This window comes from Leptodactylus fuscus, chromosome 8, assembly GCF_031893055.1.
Source record: "Leptodactylus fuscus isolate aLepFus1 chromosome 8, aLepFus1.hap2, whole genome shotgun sequence".
Taxonomy (NCBI): Eukaryota; Metazoa; Chordata; class Amphibia; order Anura; family Leptodactylidae; genus Leptodactylus; species Leptodactylus fuscus.
The window spans coordinates 97,152,819-97,170,474 of NC_134272.1; the positions used below are offsets into that span (position 1 = coordinate 97,152,819).

Genomic DNA, 17,656 nt, shown 5'->3' on the forward strand with positions numbered 1-17,656 from the left:
GGGGGTGTTATAGATTTGGGAGCTGATCCTTCTTTTCTTCCTTTCAGAGTCTTGGTGTTCTGGTGCTGAGGAGATGAGCGGCTCGGCAGGTGAGGCTGCAGGCAGGTTGTAGAGCAGGGCCCCGGGCCCCTCACATGGCGCCTCCTCCTCCTCTATAAGCCACTGAATGTTGGGTTTTCTTCCTCTTTGCAGAGACTGATGAAGGTTCTTGTGAGGTGAGTCTGTCAGTGAGGCGCTGCTGTGCCGGTAACCGGAGGTCTGTGGTGAGCGGCGACTCCTTATGGGATTATTGGTGTGGGAGGCCGTGATGTAACCCAACATGGCGGACGTAGGCCTCTGTGTGTGTGTGTGTGTGTGTGTGTGTGTTCAGCCACTGTGTGTATGTGTGCTGCTGTATGTGTGTGTATGTACCGCTCTGTGTGTATGTGCGTGCCGCTGTGTATGTGTGCTGTTGTATGTGTGTGTATGTACCGCTGTGTGTGTGTGTGCACCGCTGTGTGTGTCCTGCTGTGTATGTGCGCTGCTGTATGTGTGTGCACCGCTGTGTGCGCTGCTATGTGTGTGTGTCCTGCTGTGTATGTGCGCTGTGTGTGTATATGTATGTGTACCGCTGTGTGTATGTGTGTGCACCGCTGTGTGTCCTGCTGTGTATGTGTGTGCACCGCTGTGTGTCCTGCTGTGTATGTGTGTGCACCGCTGTGTGTATGTGTGTGCACCGCTGTGTGTCCTGCTGTGTATGTGCGCTGTGTGTGTATGTATGTGCACCGCTGTGTGTCCTGCTGTGTATGTATGTGCACCGCTGTGTGTATGTGTGTGCACCACTGTGTGTCCTGCTGTGTATGTGCGCTGTGTGTGTATGTATGTGCACCGCTGTGTGTCCTGCTGTGTATGTGCGCTGTGTGTGTATGTGTGTGCACCGCTGTGTGTCCTGCTGTGTATGTGTATGCACCGCTGTGTGTATGTATGTGCACTGCTGTGTGTCCTGCTGTGTATGTGTGTGCACCGTTGTGTGTATGTGTGTGCACCGTTGTGTGTATGTGTGTGCACCGCTGTGTGTATGTGTGTGCACCGCTGTGTGTATGTGTGTGCACCGCTGTGTGTATGTGTGTGCACCGCTGTGTGTATGTGTGCACCGCTGTGTGTGTGTGTATGTATGCACCGCTATGTGTGTGTATGTATGTGCACCGCTGTGTGTGCACCGCTGTGTGTCCTGCTGTGTATGTGCGCTGCTGTATGTGTGTGTATGTATGTGCGCTGCTGTATGTGTGTGCACCGCTGTGTGTCCTGCTGTGTATGTGCGCTGCTGTATGTGTGTGTATGTATGTGCGCTGCTGTATGTGTGTGCACCGCTGTGTGTCCTGCTGTGTATGTGCGTGCCGCTATACTGGGGAGAATTCTTACCACTATACAGATAGTTCCCAGACAAGGCACCTGCTATAAAGTCCAGTAAGGCCGGGTTCACACAGCGGCTAGCCGTTTTTTGGCCCGGATTGTGAGGCCGCCTATGGTAAGTCTATGCCGGGTGAGAAGAACATGGAAGAAATACAACCTGACTGTCAGTCGTCCTCCTCCATCTGGGGCTCCTGTAACATATCACCTGGTGGGGTCTCTGTGATCCAGAGGAAGGTGAGAGATCAGCCGAAAACTACACGGGGGCAGCTGGGACCAGTCACCAGGAAAACCACTGGGAACACATGAATGTCCTGCAGGGCCCCCCTGGTCAAGAAGCCCCATGTGCCGGCCCCTCAGAAGGTTACCAATGAAGACCTGAGTGATCGGGAGAAGGTCTGTGCTCAGAGGAGACAAATATTCAGCTCTTTGGTATTAACTCAGCTCGCCGTGTTTGGAGGGAGAGAAAGGCTGCCCATGACCCAAAGAACCCCGACCCCACTGCCCAGCATGGAGGGGGAACATTATGTTTTGGGGGTTTCTCTGCTAAGAGCACAGGACTACGTCACCACATCAATGGGGGAATGGATGGAGCCATGGACCGTACCATCCTGAGTGACAACCCCCTCCCCTCCATCAGGACATTAATAATGGGTGCGGGTCGGGTCTTCCAGCAGGACAATGACCCAAAACATACAGCCAAGGCAACAAAGGAGCGGCCCAAAGAGAAGCCCATTAAGGTCATGGAGGGGCCCAGCCAGTGTCCAGACCTTATGGAGGGGCCCAGCCAGTGTCCAGACCTTATGGAGGGGCCCAGCCAGTGTCCAGACCTCAATCCCATAGAGAACATATGGAGGGGCCCAGCCGGTGTCCAGACCTCAATCCCATAGAGAACATATGGAGGGGCCCAGCCGGTGTCCAGACCTCAATCCCATAGAGAACATATGGAGGGGCCCAGCCGGTGTCCAGACCCCAATCCCATAGAGAACATATGGAGGGGCCCAGCCGGTGTCCAGACCTCAATCCCATAGAGAACATTTGGAGGGGCCCAGCCGGTGTCCAGACCCCAATCCCATAGAGAACATATGGAGGGGCCCAGCCGGTGTCCAGACCCCAATCCCATAGAGAACATATGGAGGGGCCCAGCCGGTGTCCAGACCTCAATCCCATAGAGAACATATGGAAGAGCTGAAGCTCCGATTGGCCGAACGACAAAATGTTACTGATATAGAGATGATCTGCAGAGAGGAGCCGACCGAGACCCCCCTGACATACCTGACCTGTGCACAAACCTCTGACTGCTGTGGCCAACAAGGGATTTACCAACAAGTATTACGTCTTGTTTGCCAGAGGGGTCACATACTTATTTCCTTCCCTGTATGTGTGTAGGTCTGGCTTCATATATGGTGTGCTGTACGTATGGCCTCGTATAGGGTATGGTGTAGGTTTGGCCTCGTATAGGGTATGGTGTAGGTTTGGCCTTGTATAGGGTATGGTGTAGGTTCGGCCTCTTATAGGGTATGGTGTAGGTTTGGCCTCGTATAGGGTATGGTGTAGGTTTGGCCTCGTATAGGTATGGTGTAGGTTTGGCCTCGTATAGGGTATGGTGTAGGTTTGGCCTCGTATAGGGTATGGTGTAGGTTTGGCCTCTTATAGGGTATGGTGTAGGTCTGGCTTAATATATGGTGTGCTGTACGTATGGCCTCGTATAGGGTATGGTGTAGGTTTGGCCTCGTATAGGGTATGGTGTAGGTTTGGCCTCGTATAGGGTATGGTGTAGGTTTGGCCTCGTATAGGGTATGGTGTAGGTTTGGCCTCGTATAGGGTATGGTGAAGGTTTGGCCTCTTATAGGGTGTGGTGTAGGTCTGGCTTCATATATGGTGTGCTGTACGTATGGCCTCGTATAGGGTATGGTGTAGGTTTGGCCTCGTATAGGGTATGGTGTAGGTTTGGCCTTGTATAGGGTATGGTGTAGGTTTGGCCTCGTATAGGTATGGTGTAGGTTTGGCCTCGTATAGGGTATGGTGTAGGTTTGGCCTCGTATAGGGTATGGTGAAGGTTTGGCCTCTTATAGGGTGTGGTGTAGGTCTGGCTTCATATATGGTGTGCTGTACGTATGGCCTCGTATAGGGTATGGTGTAGGTTTGGCCTCGTATAGGGTATGGTGTAGGTTTGGCCTTGTATAGGGTATGGTGTAGGTTTGGCCTCGTATAGGTATGGTGTAGGTTTGGCCTCGTATAGGGTATGGTGTAGGTTTGGCCTCGTATAGGGTATGGTGTAGGTTTGGCCTCGTATAGGGTATGGTGTAGGTTTGGCCTCGTATAGGGTATGGTGTAGGTTTGGCCTCGTATAGGGTATGGTGTAGGTTTGGCCTCGTATAGGGTATGGTGTAGGTTCGGCCTCTTATAGGGTATGGTGTAGGTTTGGCCTCGTATAGGGTATGGTGTAGGTTTGGCCTCGTATAGGGTATGGTGTAGGTTTGGGTTTGTATAGGGTATGGTGTAGGTTTGGCCTCGTATAGGGTATGGTGTAGGTTTGGCCTCGTATAGGGTATGGTGTAGGTTTGGCCTCGTATAGGGTATGGTGTAGGTTTGGCCTCTTATAGGGTATGGTGTAGGTCTGGCTTAATATATGGTGTGCTGTACGTATGGCCTCGTATAGGGTATGGTGTAGGTTTGGCCTCGTATAGGGTATGGTGTAGGTTTGGCCTCGTATAGGGTATGGTGTAGGTTTGGCCTCGTATAGGGTATGGTGTAGGTTTGGCCTCGTATAGGGTATGGTGAAGGTTTGGCCTCTTATAGGGTGTGGTGTAGGTCTGGCTTCATATATGGTGTGCTGTACGTATGGCCTCGTATAGGGTATGGTGTAGGTTTGGCCTCGTATAGGGTATGGTGTAGGTTTGGCCTTGTATAGGGTATGGTGTAGGTTTGGCCTCGTATAGGTATGGTGTAGGTTTGGCCTCGTATAGGGTATGGTGTAGGTTTGGCCTCGTATAGGGTATGGTGAAGGTTTGGCCTCTTATAGGGTGTGGTGTAGGTCTGGCTTCATATATGGTGTGCTGTACGTATGGCCTCGTATAGGGTATGGTGTAGGTTTGGCCTCGTATAGGGTATGGTGTAGGTTTGGCCTTGTATAGGGTATGGTGTAGGTTTGGCCTCGTATAGGTATGGTGTAGGTTTGGCCTCGTATAGGGTATGGTGTAGGTTTGGCCTCGTATAGGGTATGGTGTAGGTTTGGCCTCGTATAGGGTATGGTGTAGGTTTGGCCTCGTATAGGGTATGGTGTAGGTTTGGCCTCGTATAGGGTATGGTGTAGGTTTGGCCTCGTATAGGGTATGGTGTAGGTTCGGCCTCTTATAGGGTATGGTGTAGGTTTGGCCTCGTATAGGGTATGGTGTAGGTTTGGCCTCGTATAGGGTATGGTGTAGGTTTGGGTTTGTATAGGGTATGGTGTAGGTTTGGCCTCGTATAGGGTATGGTGTAGGTTTGGCCTCGTATAGGGTATGGTGTAGGTTTGGCCTCGTATAGGGTATGGTGTAGGTTTGGCCTCGTATAGGGTATGGTGTAGGTTTGGCCTCGTATAGGGTATGGTGTAGGTTTGGCCTCGTATAGGGTATGGTGTAGGTTTGGCCTCGTATAGGGTATGGTGTAGGTTTGGCCTCGTATAGGGTATGGTGTAGGTTTGGCCTCGTATAGGGTATGGTGTAGGTTTGGCCTCGTATAGGGTATGGTGTAGGTTTGGCCTCGTATAGGGTATGGTGTAGGTTTGGCCTCGTATAGGGTATGGTGTAGGTTTGGCCTCGTATAGGGTATGGTGTAGGTTTGGCCTCGTATAGGGTATGGTGTAGGTTTGGCCTCGTATAGGGTATGGTGTAGGTTTGGCCTCGTATAGGGTATGGTGTAGGTTTGGCCTCGTATAGGGTATGGTGTAGGTTTGGCCTCGTATAGGGTATGGTGTAGGTTTGGCCTCGTATAGGGTATGGTGTAGGTTTGGCCTCGTATAGGGTATGGTGTAGGTTTGGCCTCGTATAGGGTATGGTGTAGGTTTGGCCTCGTATAGGGTATGGTGTAGGTTTGGCCTCGTATAGGGTATGGTGTAGGTTTGGCCTCGTATAGGGTATGGTGTAGGTTTGGCCTCGTATAGGGTATGGTGTAGGTTTGGCCTCGTATAGGGTATGGTGTAGGTTTGGCCTCGTATAGGGTATGGTGTAGGTTTGGCCTCGTATAGGGTATGGTGTAGGTTTGGCCTCGTATAGGGTATGGTGTAGGTTTGGCCTCGTATAGGGTATGGTGTAGGTTTGGCCTCGTATAGGGTATGGTGTAGGTTTGGCCTCGTATAGGGTATGGTGTAGGTTTGGCCTCGTATAGGGTATGGTGTAGGTTTGGCCTCGTATAGGGTATGGTGTAGGTTTGGCCTCGTATAGGGTATGGTGTAGGTTTGGCCTCGTATAGGGTGTGGTGTAGGTTTGGCCTCGTATAGGGTGTGGTGTAGGTTTGGCCTCTTATAGGGTATGGTGTAGGTCTGGCTTCATATATGGTGTGCTGTACGTATGGCCTCGTATAGGGTATGGTGTAGGTTTGGCCTCGTATAGGGTATGGTGTAGGTTTGGCCTCGTATAGGGTATGGTGTAGGTTTGGCCTCGTATAGGGTATGGTGTAGGTTTGGCCTCGTATAGGGTATGGTGTAGGTTTGGCCTCGTATAGGGTATGGTGTAGGTTTGGCCTCGTATAGGGTATGGTGTAGGTTTGGCCTCTTATAGGGTATGGTGTAGGTTTGGCCTCTTATAGGGTATGGTGTAGGTCTGGCTTAATATATGGTGTGCTGTACGTATGGCCTCGTATAGGGTATGGTGTAGGTTTGGCCTCGTATAGGGTATGGTGTAGGTTCGGCCTCTTATAGGGTATGGTGTAGGTTTGGGTTTGTATAGGGTATGGTGTAGGTTTGGCCTCGTATAGGGTATGGTGTAGGTTTGGCCTCGTATAGGGTATGGTGTAGGTTTGGCCTCGTATAGGGTATGGTGTAGGTTTGGCCTCGTATAGGGTATGGTGTAGGTTTGGCCTCGTATAGGGTATGGTGTAGGTTTGGCCTCGTATAGGGTATGGTGTAGGTTTGGCCTCGTATAGGGTATGGTGTGGGTTTGGCCTTGTATAGGGTATGGTGTGGGTTTGGCCTTGTATAGTGTATGGTGTGGGTTTGGCCTCGTATAGGGTATGGTGTGGGTTTGGCCTCGTATAGGGTATGGTGTAGGTTTGGCCTCGTATAGGTATGGTGTAGGTTTGGCCTCGTATAGGGTATGGTGTAGGTTTGGCCTCGTATAGGGTATGGTGTAGGTTTGGCCTCGTATAGGGTATGGTGTAGGTTTGGCCTCGTATAGGGTATGGTGTAGGTTTGGCCTCGTATAGGTATGGTGTAGGTTTGGCCTCGTATAGGTATGGTGTAGGTTTGGCCTCGTATAGGGTATGGTGTAGGTTTGGCCTCGTATAGGGTATGGTGTAGGTTTGGCCTCGTATAGGGTATGGTGTAGGTTTGGCCTCGTATAGGGTATGGTGTAGGTTTGGGTTTGTATAGGGTATGGTGTAGGTTTGGCCTCGTATAGGGTATGGTGTAGGTTCGGCCTCTTATAGGGTATGGTGTAGGTTTGGCCTCGTATAGGGTATGGTGTAGGTTCGGCCTCTTATAGGGTATGGTGTAGGTTTGGGTTTGTATAGGGTATGGTGTAGGTTTGGCCTCGTATAGGGTATGGTGTAGGTTTGGCCTCGTATAGGGTATGGTGTAGGTTTGGCCTCGTATAGGGTATGGTGTAGGTTTGGCCTCGTATAGGGTATGGTGTAGGTTTGGCCTCATATAGGGTATGGTGTAGGTTTGGCCTCGTATGGTGTAGGTTTGGCCTCGTATAGGGTATGGTGTAGGTTTGGCCTCGTATAGGGTATGGTGTAGGTTTGGGTTTGTATAGGGTACGGTGTAGGTTTGGCCTCGTATAGGGTATGGTGTAGGTTTGGCCTCGTATAGGGTATGGTGTAGGTTTGACCTCGTATAGGGTATGGTGTAGGTTTGGCCTCGTATAGGGTATGGTGTAGGTTTGGCCTCGTATAGGGTGTGGTGTAGGTTTGGCCTCTTATAGGGTATGGTGTAGGTCTGGCTTCATATATGGTGTGCTGTACGTATGGCCTCGTATAGGGTATGGTGTAGGTTTGGCCTCGTATAGGGTATGGTGTAGGTTTGGCCTCGTATAGGGTATGGTGTAGGTTTGGCCTCGTATAGGGTATGGTGTAGGTTTGGCCTCGTATGGTGTAGGTTTGGCCTCGTATAGGGTATGGTGTAGGTTTGGCCTCGTATAGGGTATGGTGTAGGTTTGGGTTTGTATAGGGTACGGTGTAGGTTTGGCCTCGTATAGGGTATGGTGTAGGTTTGGCCTCGTATAGGGTATGGTGTAGGTTTGACCTCGTATAGGGTATGGTGTAGGTTTGGCCTCGTATAGGGTATGGTGTAGGTTTGGCCTCGTATAGGGTGTGGTGTAGGTTTGGCCTCTTATAGGGTATGGTGTAGGTCTGGCTTCATATATGGTGTGCTGTACGTATGGCCTCGTATAGGGTATGGTGTAGGTTTGGCCTCGTATAGGGTATGGTGTAGGTTTGGCCTCGTATAGGGTATGGTGTAGGTTTGGCCTCGTATAGGGTATGGTGTAGGTTTGGCCTCGTATAGGGTATGGTGTAGGTTTGGCCTCGTATAGGGTATGGTGTAGGTTTGGCCTCTTATAGGGTATGGTGTAGGTCTGGCTTAATATATGGTGTGCTGTACGTATGGCCTCGTATAGGGTATGGTGTAGGTTCGGCCTCTTATAGGGTATGGTGTAGGTTTGGGTTTGTATAGGGTATGGTGTAGGTTTGGCCTCGTATAGGGTATGGTGTAGGTTCGGCCTCGTATAGGGTATGGTGTAGGTTTGGCCTCGTATAGGGTATGGTGTAGGTTTGGGTTTGTATAGGGTATGGTGTAGATTTGGCCTCGTATAGGGTATGGTGTAGGTTTGGCCTCGTATAGGGTATGGTGTAGGTTTGGCCTCGTATAGGGTATGGTGTAGGTTTGGCCTCGTATAGGGTATGGTGTAGGTTTGGCCTCGTATAGGGTATGGTGTAGGTTTGGCCTCGTATAGGGTATGGTGTAGGTTTGGCCTTGTATAGGGTATGGTGTAGGTTTGGCCTCGTATAGGGTATGGTGTAGGTTTGGCCTCGTATAGGGTATGGTGTAGGTTTGGCCTCGTATAGGGTATGGTGTAGGTTTGGCCTCGTATAGGGTATGGTGTAGGTTTGGCCTCGTATAGGGTATGGTGTAGGTTTGGCCTCGTATAGGGTATGGTGTGGGTTTGGCCTTGTATAGTGTATGGTGTGGGTTTGGCCTCGTATAGGGTATGGTGTAGGTTTGGCCTCGTATAGGGTATGGTGTAGGTTTGGCCTCGTATAGGGTATGGTGTAGGTTTGGCCTCGTATAGGGTATGGTGTAGGTTTGACCTCGTATAGGGTATGGTGTAGGTTTGGCCTCGTATAGGGTATGGTGTAGGTTTGGCCTCGTATAGGGTGTGGTGTAGGTTTGGCCTCTTATAGGGTATGGTGTAGGTCTGGCTTCATATATGGTGTGCTGTACGTATGGCCTCGTATAGGGTATGGTGTAGGTTTGGGTTTGTATAGGGTATGGTGTAGGTTTGGCCTCGTATAGGGTATGGTGTAGGTTTGGCCTCGTATAGGGTATGGTGTAGGTTCGGCCTCGTATAGGGTATGGTGTAGGTTTTGCCTCGTATAGGGTATGGTGTAGGTTTGGTCTCGTATAGGGTATGGTGTAGGTTTGGCCTCGTATAGGGTATGGTGTAGGTTCGGCCTCGTATAGGGTATGGTGTAGGTTTGGCCTCGTATAGGGTATGGTGTAGGTTCGGCCTCGTATAGGGTATGGTGTAGGTTCGGCCTTGTCTGGCTCTCTGTGACGTGCTGTGCGGCTGCCCCGGCCACCATCTTATTCATCTTCTGTTCTTCCATGCAGACAGAGCGATCAGAATGGGAGAATATAAATAAGATCCTGAGGCGTCATGGCTGCGCTGCGGTGCACATGTCTCTGACAAACAACCAGACGGGTAATGGTGTTTCTTTGCTGTTCTCTGTCTCGCGGGGTGCACTGAGCCCCCTCCTCCACGTCTCATGTCCTGGACTCTGTGTGTAGGTGCGCTGGTCCTCACCCTGCAGACGTCACGGGCGCTCCGAACTGCTATTACATCACTTGTGGAAGACACAGAAAGACGCCAGAACCTGATTCATGGTCTTATCCAGTCCAACAACCAGCTCAAGTAAGACCCTGCAGAATGTGTGTGTAGGTATACAGCATATACATTGTACAACACCCCCTCCCCCACTGCACACCATAGTATGGGAGTACCAGGCTCCTTAGTAGCTGAAGAAGAACTCACAAGATTCCACCGCGTCATTACCAAAGACCCTGTGTGAAAAAACTAAATGCCCCCCAAGAATCAATATCTTGTAGACACTCCTTCCCAGTCCTGGTTTTCTCAATGACTTTATCAGTCGCTCACATTGTTTCGGAGGAATAATCATTGTCTTCAATCTAATGGCTCTTAGAGAGAACCTCTCCGCACCGTCTCCAGCTCCTTACACCACGCCATATACTGGAACACTTGGAGTTTTTCTCTCCCACCATTCCAGAGTGATCAGTTCTGTCAGGAGGGCGGGGTCAGGCAGGAACCAGGGCCCAATCAGAATTAGTGACAGAATCACACCCCTGCCTGACCCCGCCCCCCTGACAATACAGAGACTAAATCAGCCATCAAAACTAACAGCACTGATTGCTCAGGAGCGGTGGAGAGGCTGCGCCTGAATCCGTGGAGAGGGGCTATAAAGTGAGGTGAAGTGCTGGACTCTGTAGAGGTGGTGAAAGGTTCGTTTTATGGAGTCCTCGGATCCGTCAGCCTGTTGAATCTCCTTTTCTACTGCAGAGATGATATCCGTAGGCAGCAAGACCGAGCCGCGCGTCAGGAGCAGAGAGCTGAAGATCTGCAGCGCATTCTGGAGAGTGTCAAAGCCAAAATCCGAGATCTGGAAGACGATTTTATCTGTAAGATGCGTCAGCAGGAGAGCAAGGTGTCGAGCTTACTGAAGGAGAAGGAGACGGCAGAGGTGAGCGGAGGCGGAGAGGTGTCTGCTGTCACAGCTGTATAGGGACTGCCGTGTGTGTGTGTGTGTATATATATATATATATATATATATATATATATATATATATATATATATATATATATATATATACACAGTATCGCCCCCTGCAGTCCTGTCAGATAATCCTCGCTGTCCCCCAGATAATGATTACACAGCACAGACTCTTATATAGTATATAAGTGACACAGGGTATATACAGTATAAGTATCGCCCCCTGCAGTCCTGTCAGATAATCCTCGCTGTCCCCAGATAATGATTACACAGCACAGACTCTTATATAGTATATAAGTGACACAGGGTATATACAGTATAAGTAACGCCCCCTGCAGTCCTGTCAGATAATCCTCGGTGTCCCCAGATAATGATTACACAGCACAGACTCTTATATAGTATATAAGTGACACAGGGTATATACAGTATAAGTATCGCCCCCTGCAGTCCTGGCAGATAATCCTCGCTGTCCCCCAGATAATGATTACACAGCACAGACTCTTATATAGTATATAAGTGACACAGGGTATATACAGTAACATTCAGGGCTTTGGAGATGGACTTGTAGCCTTGAGATTGCTCAGGCGTCCTCACAATTTTGCTTCTCAAGTCCTCAGACAGTTCTTTGGTCTTCTTTCTTTTCTCCATGCTCAATGTGGTCACACAAGGACACAGGACAGAGGTGGAGTCAACTTTAATCCATTTCACCTGGCTGCAAGTGTGATTTAGTTATTGCCACCACCTGTTAGGTGCCTCAGGTACGTAACAGGTGCTGTTAATTACACAAATTACAGAAGCATCACATGATTTTTCATACAGTGCCAATACTTTTGTCCACCCCCTTTTTTATGTTTTCTGTGGAATTATATCCAATTTGGCTTTTTGACAATTCTTTTAGTGGTTTTTCCATTGAAGACAAAATAAATGAAGAAAATACCAAAGAATTTGTGACTGCAATCATTATCTGGAAGAACAGGAGGATTATCTGACAGAAGTGCAGGGGGCCAATACTTTTGGCCAACACTGTGTGTGTGTGTGTATATGTATATATATGTGTGTGTGTGTGTACTGCGCTAGTGCTGGGGGGGGGGGGGGGAGGACTGCGCTAATGCTGGCCAGTGTTACTCTCCTTCCGGGCTCCTGCAATGCCCCGGTTGGTGTGACAGGCGCATCAGATTGGTCTTGTCTCAGCCCCCTCATTACTCCTCCTTCTTCTTCTCCTCCTCCTCCTCCTTCTCCTCCTCCTCCTTCTTCTCCTTCTCCTCCTCCTTCTCCTCCTCCTTCTCCTCCTCCTTCTCCTTCTTCTCCTTCTCCTCTTCTGCTTCCCAGGATCATTGCCAGCAGCACAGGGACAAGCTGCGGGAGCAGGAGCAGAGCATCGCACAGCTGAGGAAGCGACTATCCCAGGCAGCGATGGCAGAGGAGAAGAGGCTGCAGAACAGGAGGAAGAGCTTCCGGCATCTGGTCAAGCGGCAACCACAGGAGAACAGTCACCTGGATCAGCAGTGAGTGTCCGAGTGCCGGCCATCACCAGGTCCTGAGGGGAGGCTCCGCCCCATTTCTTCATGCTTCTTACATGTCTGATCTGTGACGGCTCCCAGATCTCGGCTCACTCGCTCACCTGCTGAGTCTCCGGCTTCTTTCATAGTTGTGTTCTGATCTTACAGGATCCTCGATGTCATTGACGTGTATGAGAGTCGGGTGAAGCGGTTGCAGGATGAGGTCAGGTGAGTTCTGCTGCGGAGAGTCGCTGAGAGGGATGCCAGACAACACCACTTATTCTCAGACAGTCTCAGATGTATTGATCACAGCCGTGCACTAGTGGAGCAGAGCAGCAGTGCAAAGCATGGGGGGATATAGTGGATGGTTATGAGAATGTGGTGGGTGTCAGGCCCAAATAGTCTAGAGCAGCAGTGTAAGTGCAGGGACAGAGGTAGGAGAGGAATCAGAACTGTGCATTAACAGAACAAAGCTGCAATGTATGGCTTCCATCTGTGCTGCAGTGTAAATCATGGAGGAGGAACAGCGGCCAGAGTCTAGTGAGGCATTGGAGCAGAGCTGTAGTGTAAAGTATGGGGGAGGGATAAAGTCTCCGGACACGGCGGGATCTCTGGGGGGGGGGGGGGGCTGCCCTCTGGATATTTGCAGGTTCTCCTGATTGAGGACCCCGCTCCCCCCCACACACACTTTAGATTCCACACACAGGACATCCGATTGAAGGTTGTGCTCCCAGGATCTTGCGCTCATTTGGTGTCTCCTGGGTTTGTTACTTACAGGAAATCTGAGTCGTTGGAGGATCCGGTTCTGGAGAGGAATCACTCAATGGGCTCTTTGGACCTGGACCCCACACCAAATTATAAAGCCCTCGTCAAGGTGACCTGCCGGGATTTTTATTTCTCTTATATAGCGCCATCATGTGCTGCAGCGCTTTACAGGGCGGTCACTGTCCCATATAGTCTCACAATCTCTTCCTATCAGTATGGCTGGATTGTGGGGGAGAACAGACGATCTACACGCACACGTTCTCTTTGGGTAATGTCCGCTCCTTGCTGGTGGTCTCAGGACGTTCTCTCCTCTGACTCCTCTCTCTCTATAGTCCTATCAGGAGCAGATACAAGACGCTCGCAGGAAGGAGGAGCAGTTGCTGCGGGAGAATGGCCGGCTGCGCGGGGAGGTGGAGGCCAGGTAGGTGATCTCTGAAGTCGGGGTCTGCACAACATGTCGTTTGGTGTCCCAATGGCAGGTGAGGAGCAGAAGATACTGAGAGTTGTCTAGAGGCTGTAGCTGTTCATCTTGTGTGTCCCCCCCCTACAATCCGGCTGTAGCCCCCTCCCCTCTCGCTGCTTCTTATCCCGCCTCTTTCCTCCACATCAGACCGTCTGCCAGAGAACTTCAAGTCCACAAACAGCAGATGAGAAAAATGGAGAAGATTCTCCTCCAGAATAAGCTCAGGTGAGGCTGTCGCTCCTCAAGTGTAACCGAAAAGATGACCTAATACAGCTGGTGTCTTATCCTCATGAATCTGTATCAGGGGTCAAGGTGTAACCCGAGCGAAAGAGGCGGAGCCTAACAAATTGGGGGTCCTCAGGCCAGAGCTACTGCCAGATGGTGAATGTCAGCGTTACTTACAGGTACTTATCATGTCCATAGAAAACCATAAGCCAGAATATAACTCTGGAGCAGAATAGTGAGCGCAGCTCTGGAGTATAATACAGGATAAGTAATGTAATGTATGTACACAGTGACTGTACCAGCAGAATAGTGAGCGCAGCTCTGGGGTATAATACAGGATAAGTAATGTAATGTATGTACACAGTGACTGCACCAGCAGAATAGTGAGCGCAGCTCTGGAGTATAATACAGGATAAGTAATGTAATGTATGTACACAGTGACTGCACCAGCAGAATAGTGAGCGCAGCTCTGGGGTATAATACAGGATAAGTAATGTAATGTATGTACACAGTGACTGCATCAGCAGAATAGTGAGCGCAGCTCTGGAGTATAATACAGGATAAGTAATGTAATGTATGTACACAGTGACTGTACCAGCAGAATAGTGAGCGCAGCTCTGCGGTATAATACAGGATAAGTAATGTAATGTATGTACACAGTGACTGTACCAGCAGAATAGTGAGCGCAGCTCTGGAGTATAATACAGGATAAGTAATGTAATGTATGTACACAGTGACTGCACCAGCAGAATAGTGAGCGCAGCTCTGGGGTATAATACAGGATAAGTAATGTAATGTATGTACACAGTGACTGCACCAGCAGAATAGTGAGCGCAGCTCTGGGGTATAATTTCATACCTATATGTAACCTGTAGATCCCTCCCCCTTGTCTTTCTGCTCTATGTTCCCGCTTTGCTTTCTTACAGGACATCTGCAGGGCGCTGGGAGTTCATGACCTGATGGATCTTCTTCCAGTTGTCACATCAAATTTCAGAGAGGCCAAAACCTGTTTGAAGCTGCACAAGGTAGGACGCCGGTGCAGACTGAGCCTTTGTTACGGTGAGAGCTAGACAGTACTTATAGGGAACCTGTCACCAGTCTTGGGGGTCCCTTAAGCCGACAGCACATCCTAATATTTCTCTTTCCAGCATTTTCTGAATGTTGTAGACAAGTTCTCGTCGGCTCCCGGCTCTTTGGTTTCCTTGTGCTTTGCATATACATGGGGGGCTCCCGGGGGTCAGTGAGGGGGGGGGGGGGGGGGGGTTATTACATCTAGATCTTGTTACGCCACGTACATGCTGATCTCCAGTGTCCAGGTTTGCAGCCCTCTGCGCCTCCGGTGCTTTCCCATAAATGATGCCAGAGATTTGTGACTGCTCTGACAGCGCAGACCTCGGTGCAGGATATACCGTATACGCCTCATATACCAGCTGATGTGGGACAGGGATCATGGAGGATAGTGTACTAAACCCCCACACCCAGTGACTCCGCTCCACACCAGACATAAGGACAAGCAGGAGGATTTAGGGGCCCCCACTCTGCTGACAGGATCCCTTTGTGGCTCTTCAGCCTGTTCACACTTTGCATGGTGTCGGGGAGCCCTTTGAGATCACTTTGTGTTTTTCAGATCCTGTCAGATGTCAGTGCTGTGCTATGTGGGCCCCGGGCCCCTCCACTGCTTTATAAACACAGCTCCCGGCTCCAGGAGGGTCGAGGTTCAGACACCAAAGAGGAGGTGGAATTCCTGCACCTGCTGCCGACTATAGAGCTGTGGGCCGGAGAGTTACTGTCTCTGCAGGTAGAGAAATGTGCTAGACCTCCAAAGTTACCCCCCGACTCTCCAGTGTTACCCCCTCCCTGACACTCCAGACCTCCAGTGTTACCCCCTCCCTGACTCTCCAGTGTTGCCCCCCCTCCCCCCCAGTGTTACCCCTCCCTGACTCTCCAGGCCTCCAGTGCCCCCCCGACTCTCCAGGCCTCCAGTGTTACCCCCTCCCAGCGCCTGGGGTCTCTGAGGTCACCTCTGGTCTGTCTTCTGCCCTTTGTGTCTGTAGGCCTTACATCGGTCACTGATGAAGCTGAGCCAGAAGCTGCAGCTGAGCCCGCAGGGGGACAGGACTGAGAAGACGTCCGATGGTGTCCGTGTGGAAGAACTCCGGCTCCTGGTGGACACAATGGTGGAGGATGCAGAGGGACAGATACAGGTGAGAACACCCTGAACCAAACCTGAGGGAACCCTGGTGGTAAAGGCGGCCAGAAGTGCAGGAGGTGTCGGTACAATGACCCCAGAGTTAGCCATGTAATGAGGCCAATTACTGCCCCCCACGTGTGCCCTCCTGCCCCATCATGAGCATCCAGCTCAACATAAGGCAGCTTATACACTTTAAAAAGGGTAGAGAGCCCGAAACGCGTAGTCTCCTTCAATACCTATTATGACATTTGGCTGAGCGCGGCTGATCCTTTCTAATTTCTGGTCCTCATCGACATTTACTGAGACCAAGGGTGGCACGGATCCTGCGGCTATAAGACCTGGGGCTGACCCCCCCCCACTTCACTCTGTGCCCACAGGGTTCCCCGCACTATCACCCTACTTTGTCCACAGGACCCCGCCCCATTAATCCACTCAGCACCCCCCATCGCCCTTTTCTTTGTGTCCGCAGGGCTCCTCCAGCGCCTCCCCCCGTCTATTGCAGTCGCTCATCTCACATTTCCAAAAACTGTTTGATGTTCCGTCCCTGAGCGGCATCTACCCGCGCATGACCGAGGTCTACAGCAAACTGGGCGAAATGAGCAACGCCATGAAGAACCTGCGCTGCCTCCTGGGCCTGGGTAAGATCAGCACCAACCTCCTGGTGAGCACCTCTGTGGCTCTTGTGCACCCCGTCACGCTGAGGGTCTCTGGGGGAGCCCGGACTATTATTCATCTCCATTAACCCTTCATATCCTGTTTTCAGAGGATTCGTCCAGTGCAGGGACAGTAGTGAGCACTGTGGGGAGACTGTGCAGAGAGGTGGAGGAGGGAGGAGCCCACAGACTGCAGCAGATCCTCGGCACCCTGGATATAGACAGGTGACAGCTCTGGGTACAGGGGGGTACTGTCAGGGCACCCCTAATATTTAGCAGTTTCACCCATTCTTGCTTTGTTCTCTGCAGCATCATAAACAAGGTACAAGAGCACGAGGACTTCTTTCCAGCCTTTGAGCAGTTAATAAAGGACCTGCTGGACGCCCTAGGTGGGTGGTGGGGGCCCTGGGTAGGGGTGGACTGTAAGCCTGGGGGCTGTGAGGACCACGTGTGGGCTTAGTCAGTGTTCAACAGGGATCTGGTGTGCAAAGACTGACAGCCTGGGAGCAGTGAGCATCGGGGGCCGTGAGCAAGAGGCCTGTCAGCCTGGGGGCTGTGAGTAAGAGGACTGTCAGCATGGGGGCCGTCAGCCTGGGGGGCTGTAAGAGGACTGTCAGCCTGGGGGGCTGTGAGTAAGAGGACTGTCAGCCTGGGGGGCTGTGAGTAAGAGGACTGTCAGCCTGGGGGGCTGTGAGTAAGAGGACTGTCAGCATGGGGGCCGTCAGCCTGGGGGCCGTCAGCCTGGGGGGCTGTAAGAGGACTGTCAGCCTGGGGGGCTGTGAGTAAGAGGACTGTCAGCCTGGGGGGCTGTGAGTAAGAGGACTGTCAGCCTGGGGGGCTGTGAGTAAGAGGACTGTCAGCCTGGGGGGGCTGTGAGTAAGAGGACTGTCAGCATGGGGGCCGTCAGCCTGGGGGGCTGTGAGTAAGAGGACTGTCAGCCTGGGGGGCTGTGAGTAAGAGGACTGTCAGCCTGGGGGCAGGAGATGGACAGACTTTCTGCCTCGCTCTGTATTCTGTCCTGTGTTTCTAGAGATCGGTCACCTGGAGGAGATTCTGCCAGAGGTTCAGAGGTTAAAGGATTTGGAGACTCAGTGATTGGCGGTGGAGATCTCATGTGACCCAGGTCCTGCTAGGAGAAGCCCTGTGATTGGCTGCAGTAGTGGCGGGAACGGAGGGAGTAATGGGTGCCGGCCTCTCCCCTGCCATGTGGACTGTAGAGTAACGGTGGCCATGTTGGATGTTACCCAGCTTTCCCAGAAGCAGATAA

General features: G+C 51.2%; 1 protein-coding gene across 1 annotated transcript; it reads left to right on the forward strand.

Moving 5' to 3' along the window:
- The first annotated feature begins 52 nt into the window (after positions 1-52).
- CEP70 (centrosomal protein 70) lies at positions 53-17,484 on the forward strand. The gene is made up of 18 exons (XM_075285910.1): positions 53-89; positions 193-215; positions 9,419-9,509; positions 9,596-9,719; positions 10,383-10,563; positions 11,923-12,098; positions 12,261-12,320; positions 12,870-12,966; positions 13,190-13,278; positions 13,468-13,545; positions 13,625-13,724; positions 14,472-14,570; positions 15,173-15,343; positions 15,600-15,749; positions 16,206-16,374; positions 16,500-16,614; positions 16,699-16,778; positions 17,420-17,484. Exons 1-18 carry the CDS (start codon positions 74-76, stop codon positions 17,482-17,484), a joined length of 1,884 nt encoding a protein of 627 aa, XP_075142011.1. The 5' UTR covers positions 53-73.
- The last annotated feature ends 172 nt before the right edge of the window (positions 17,485-17,656 follow it).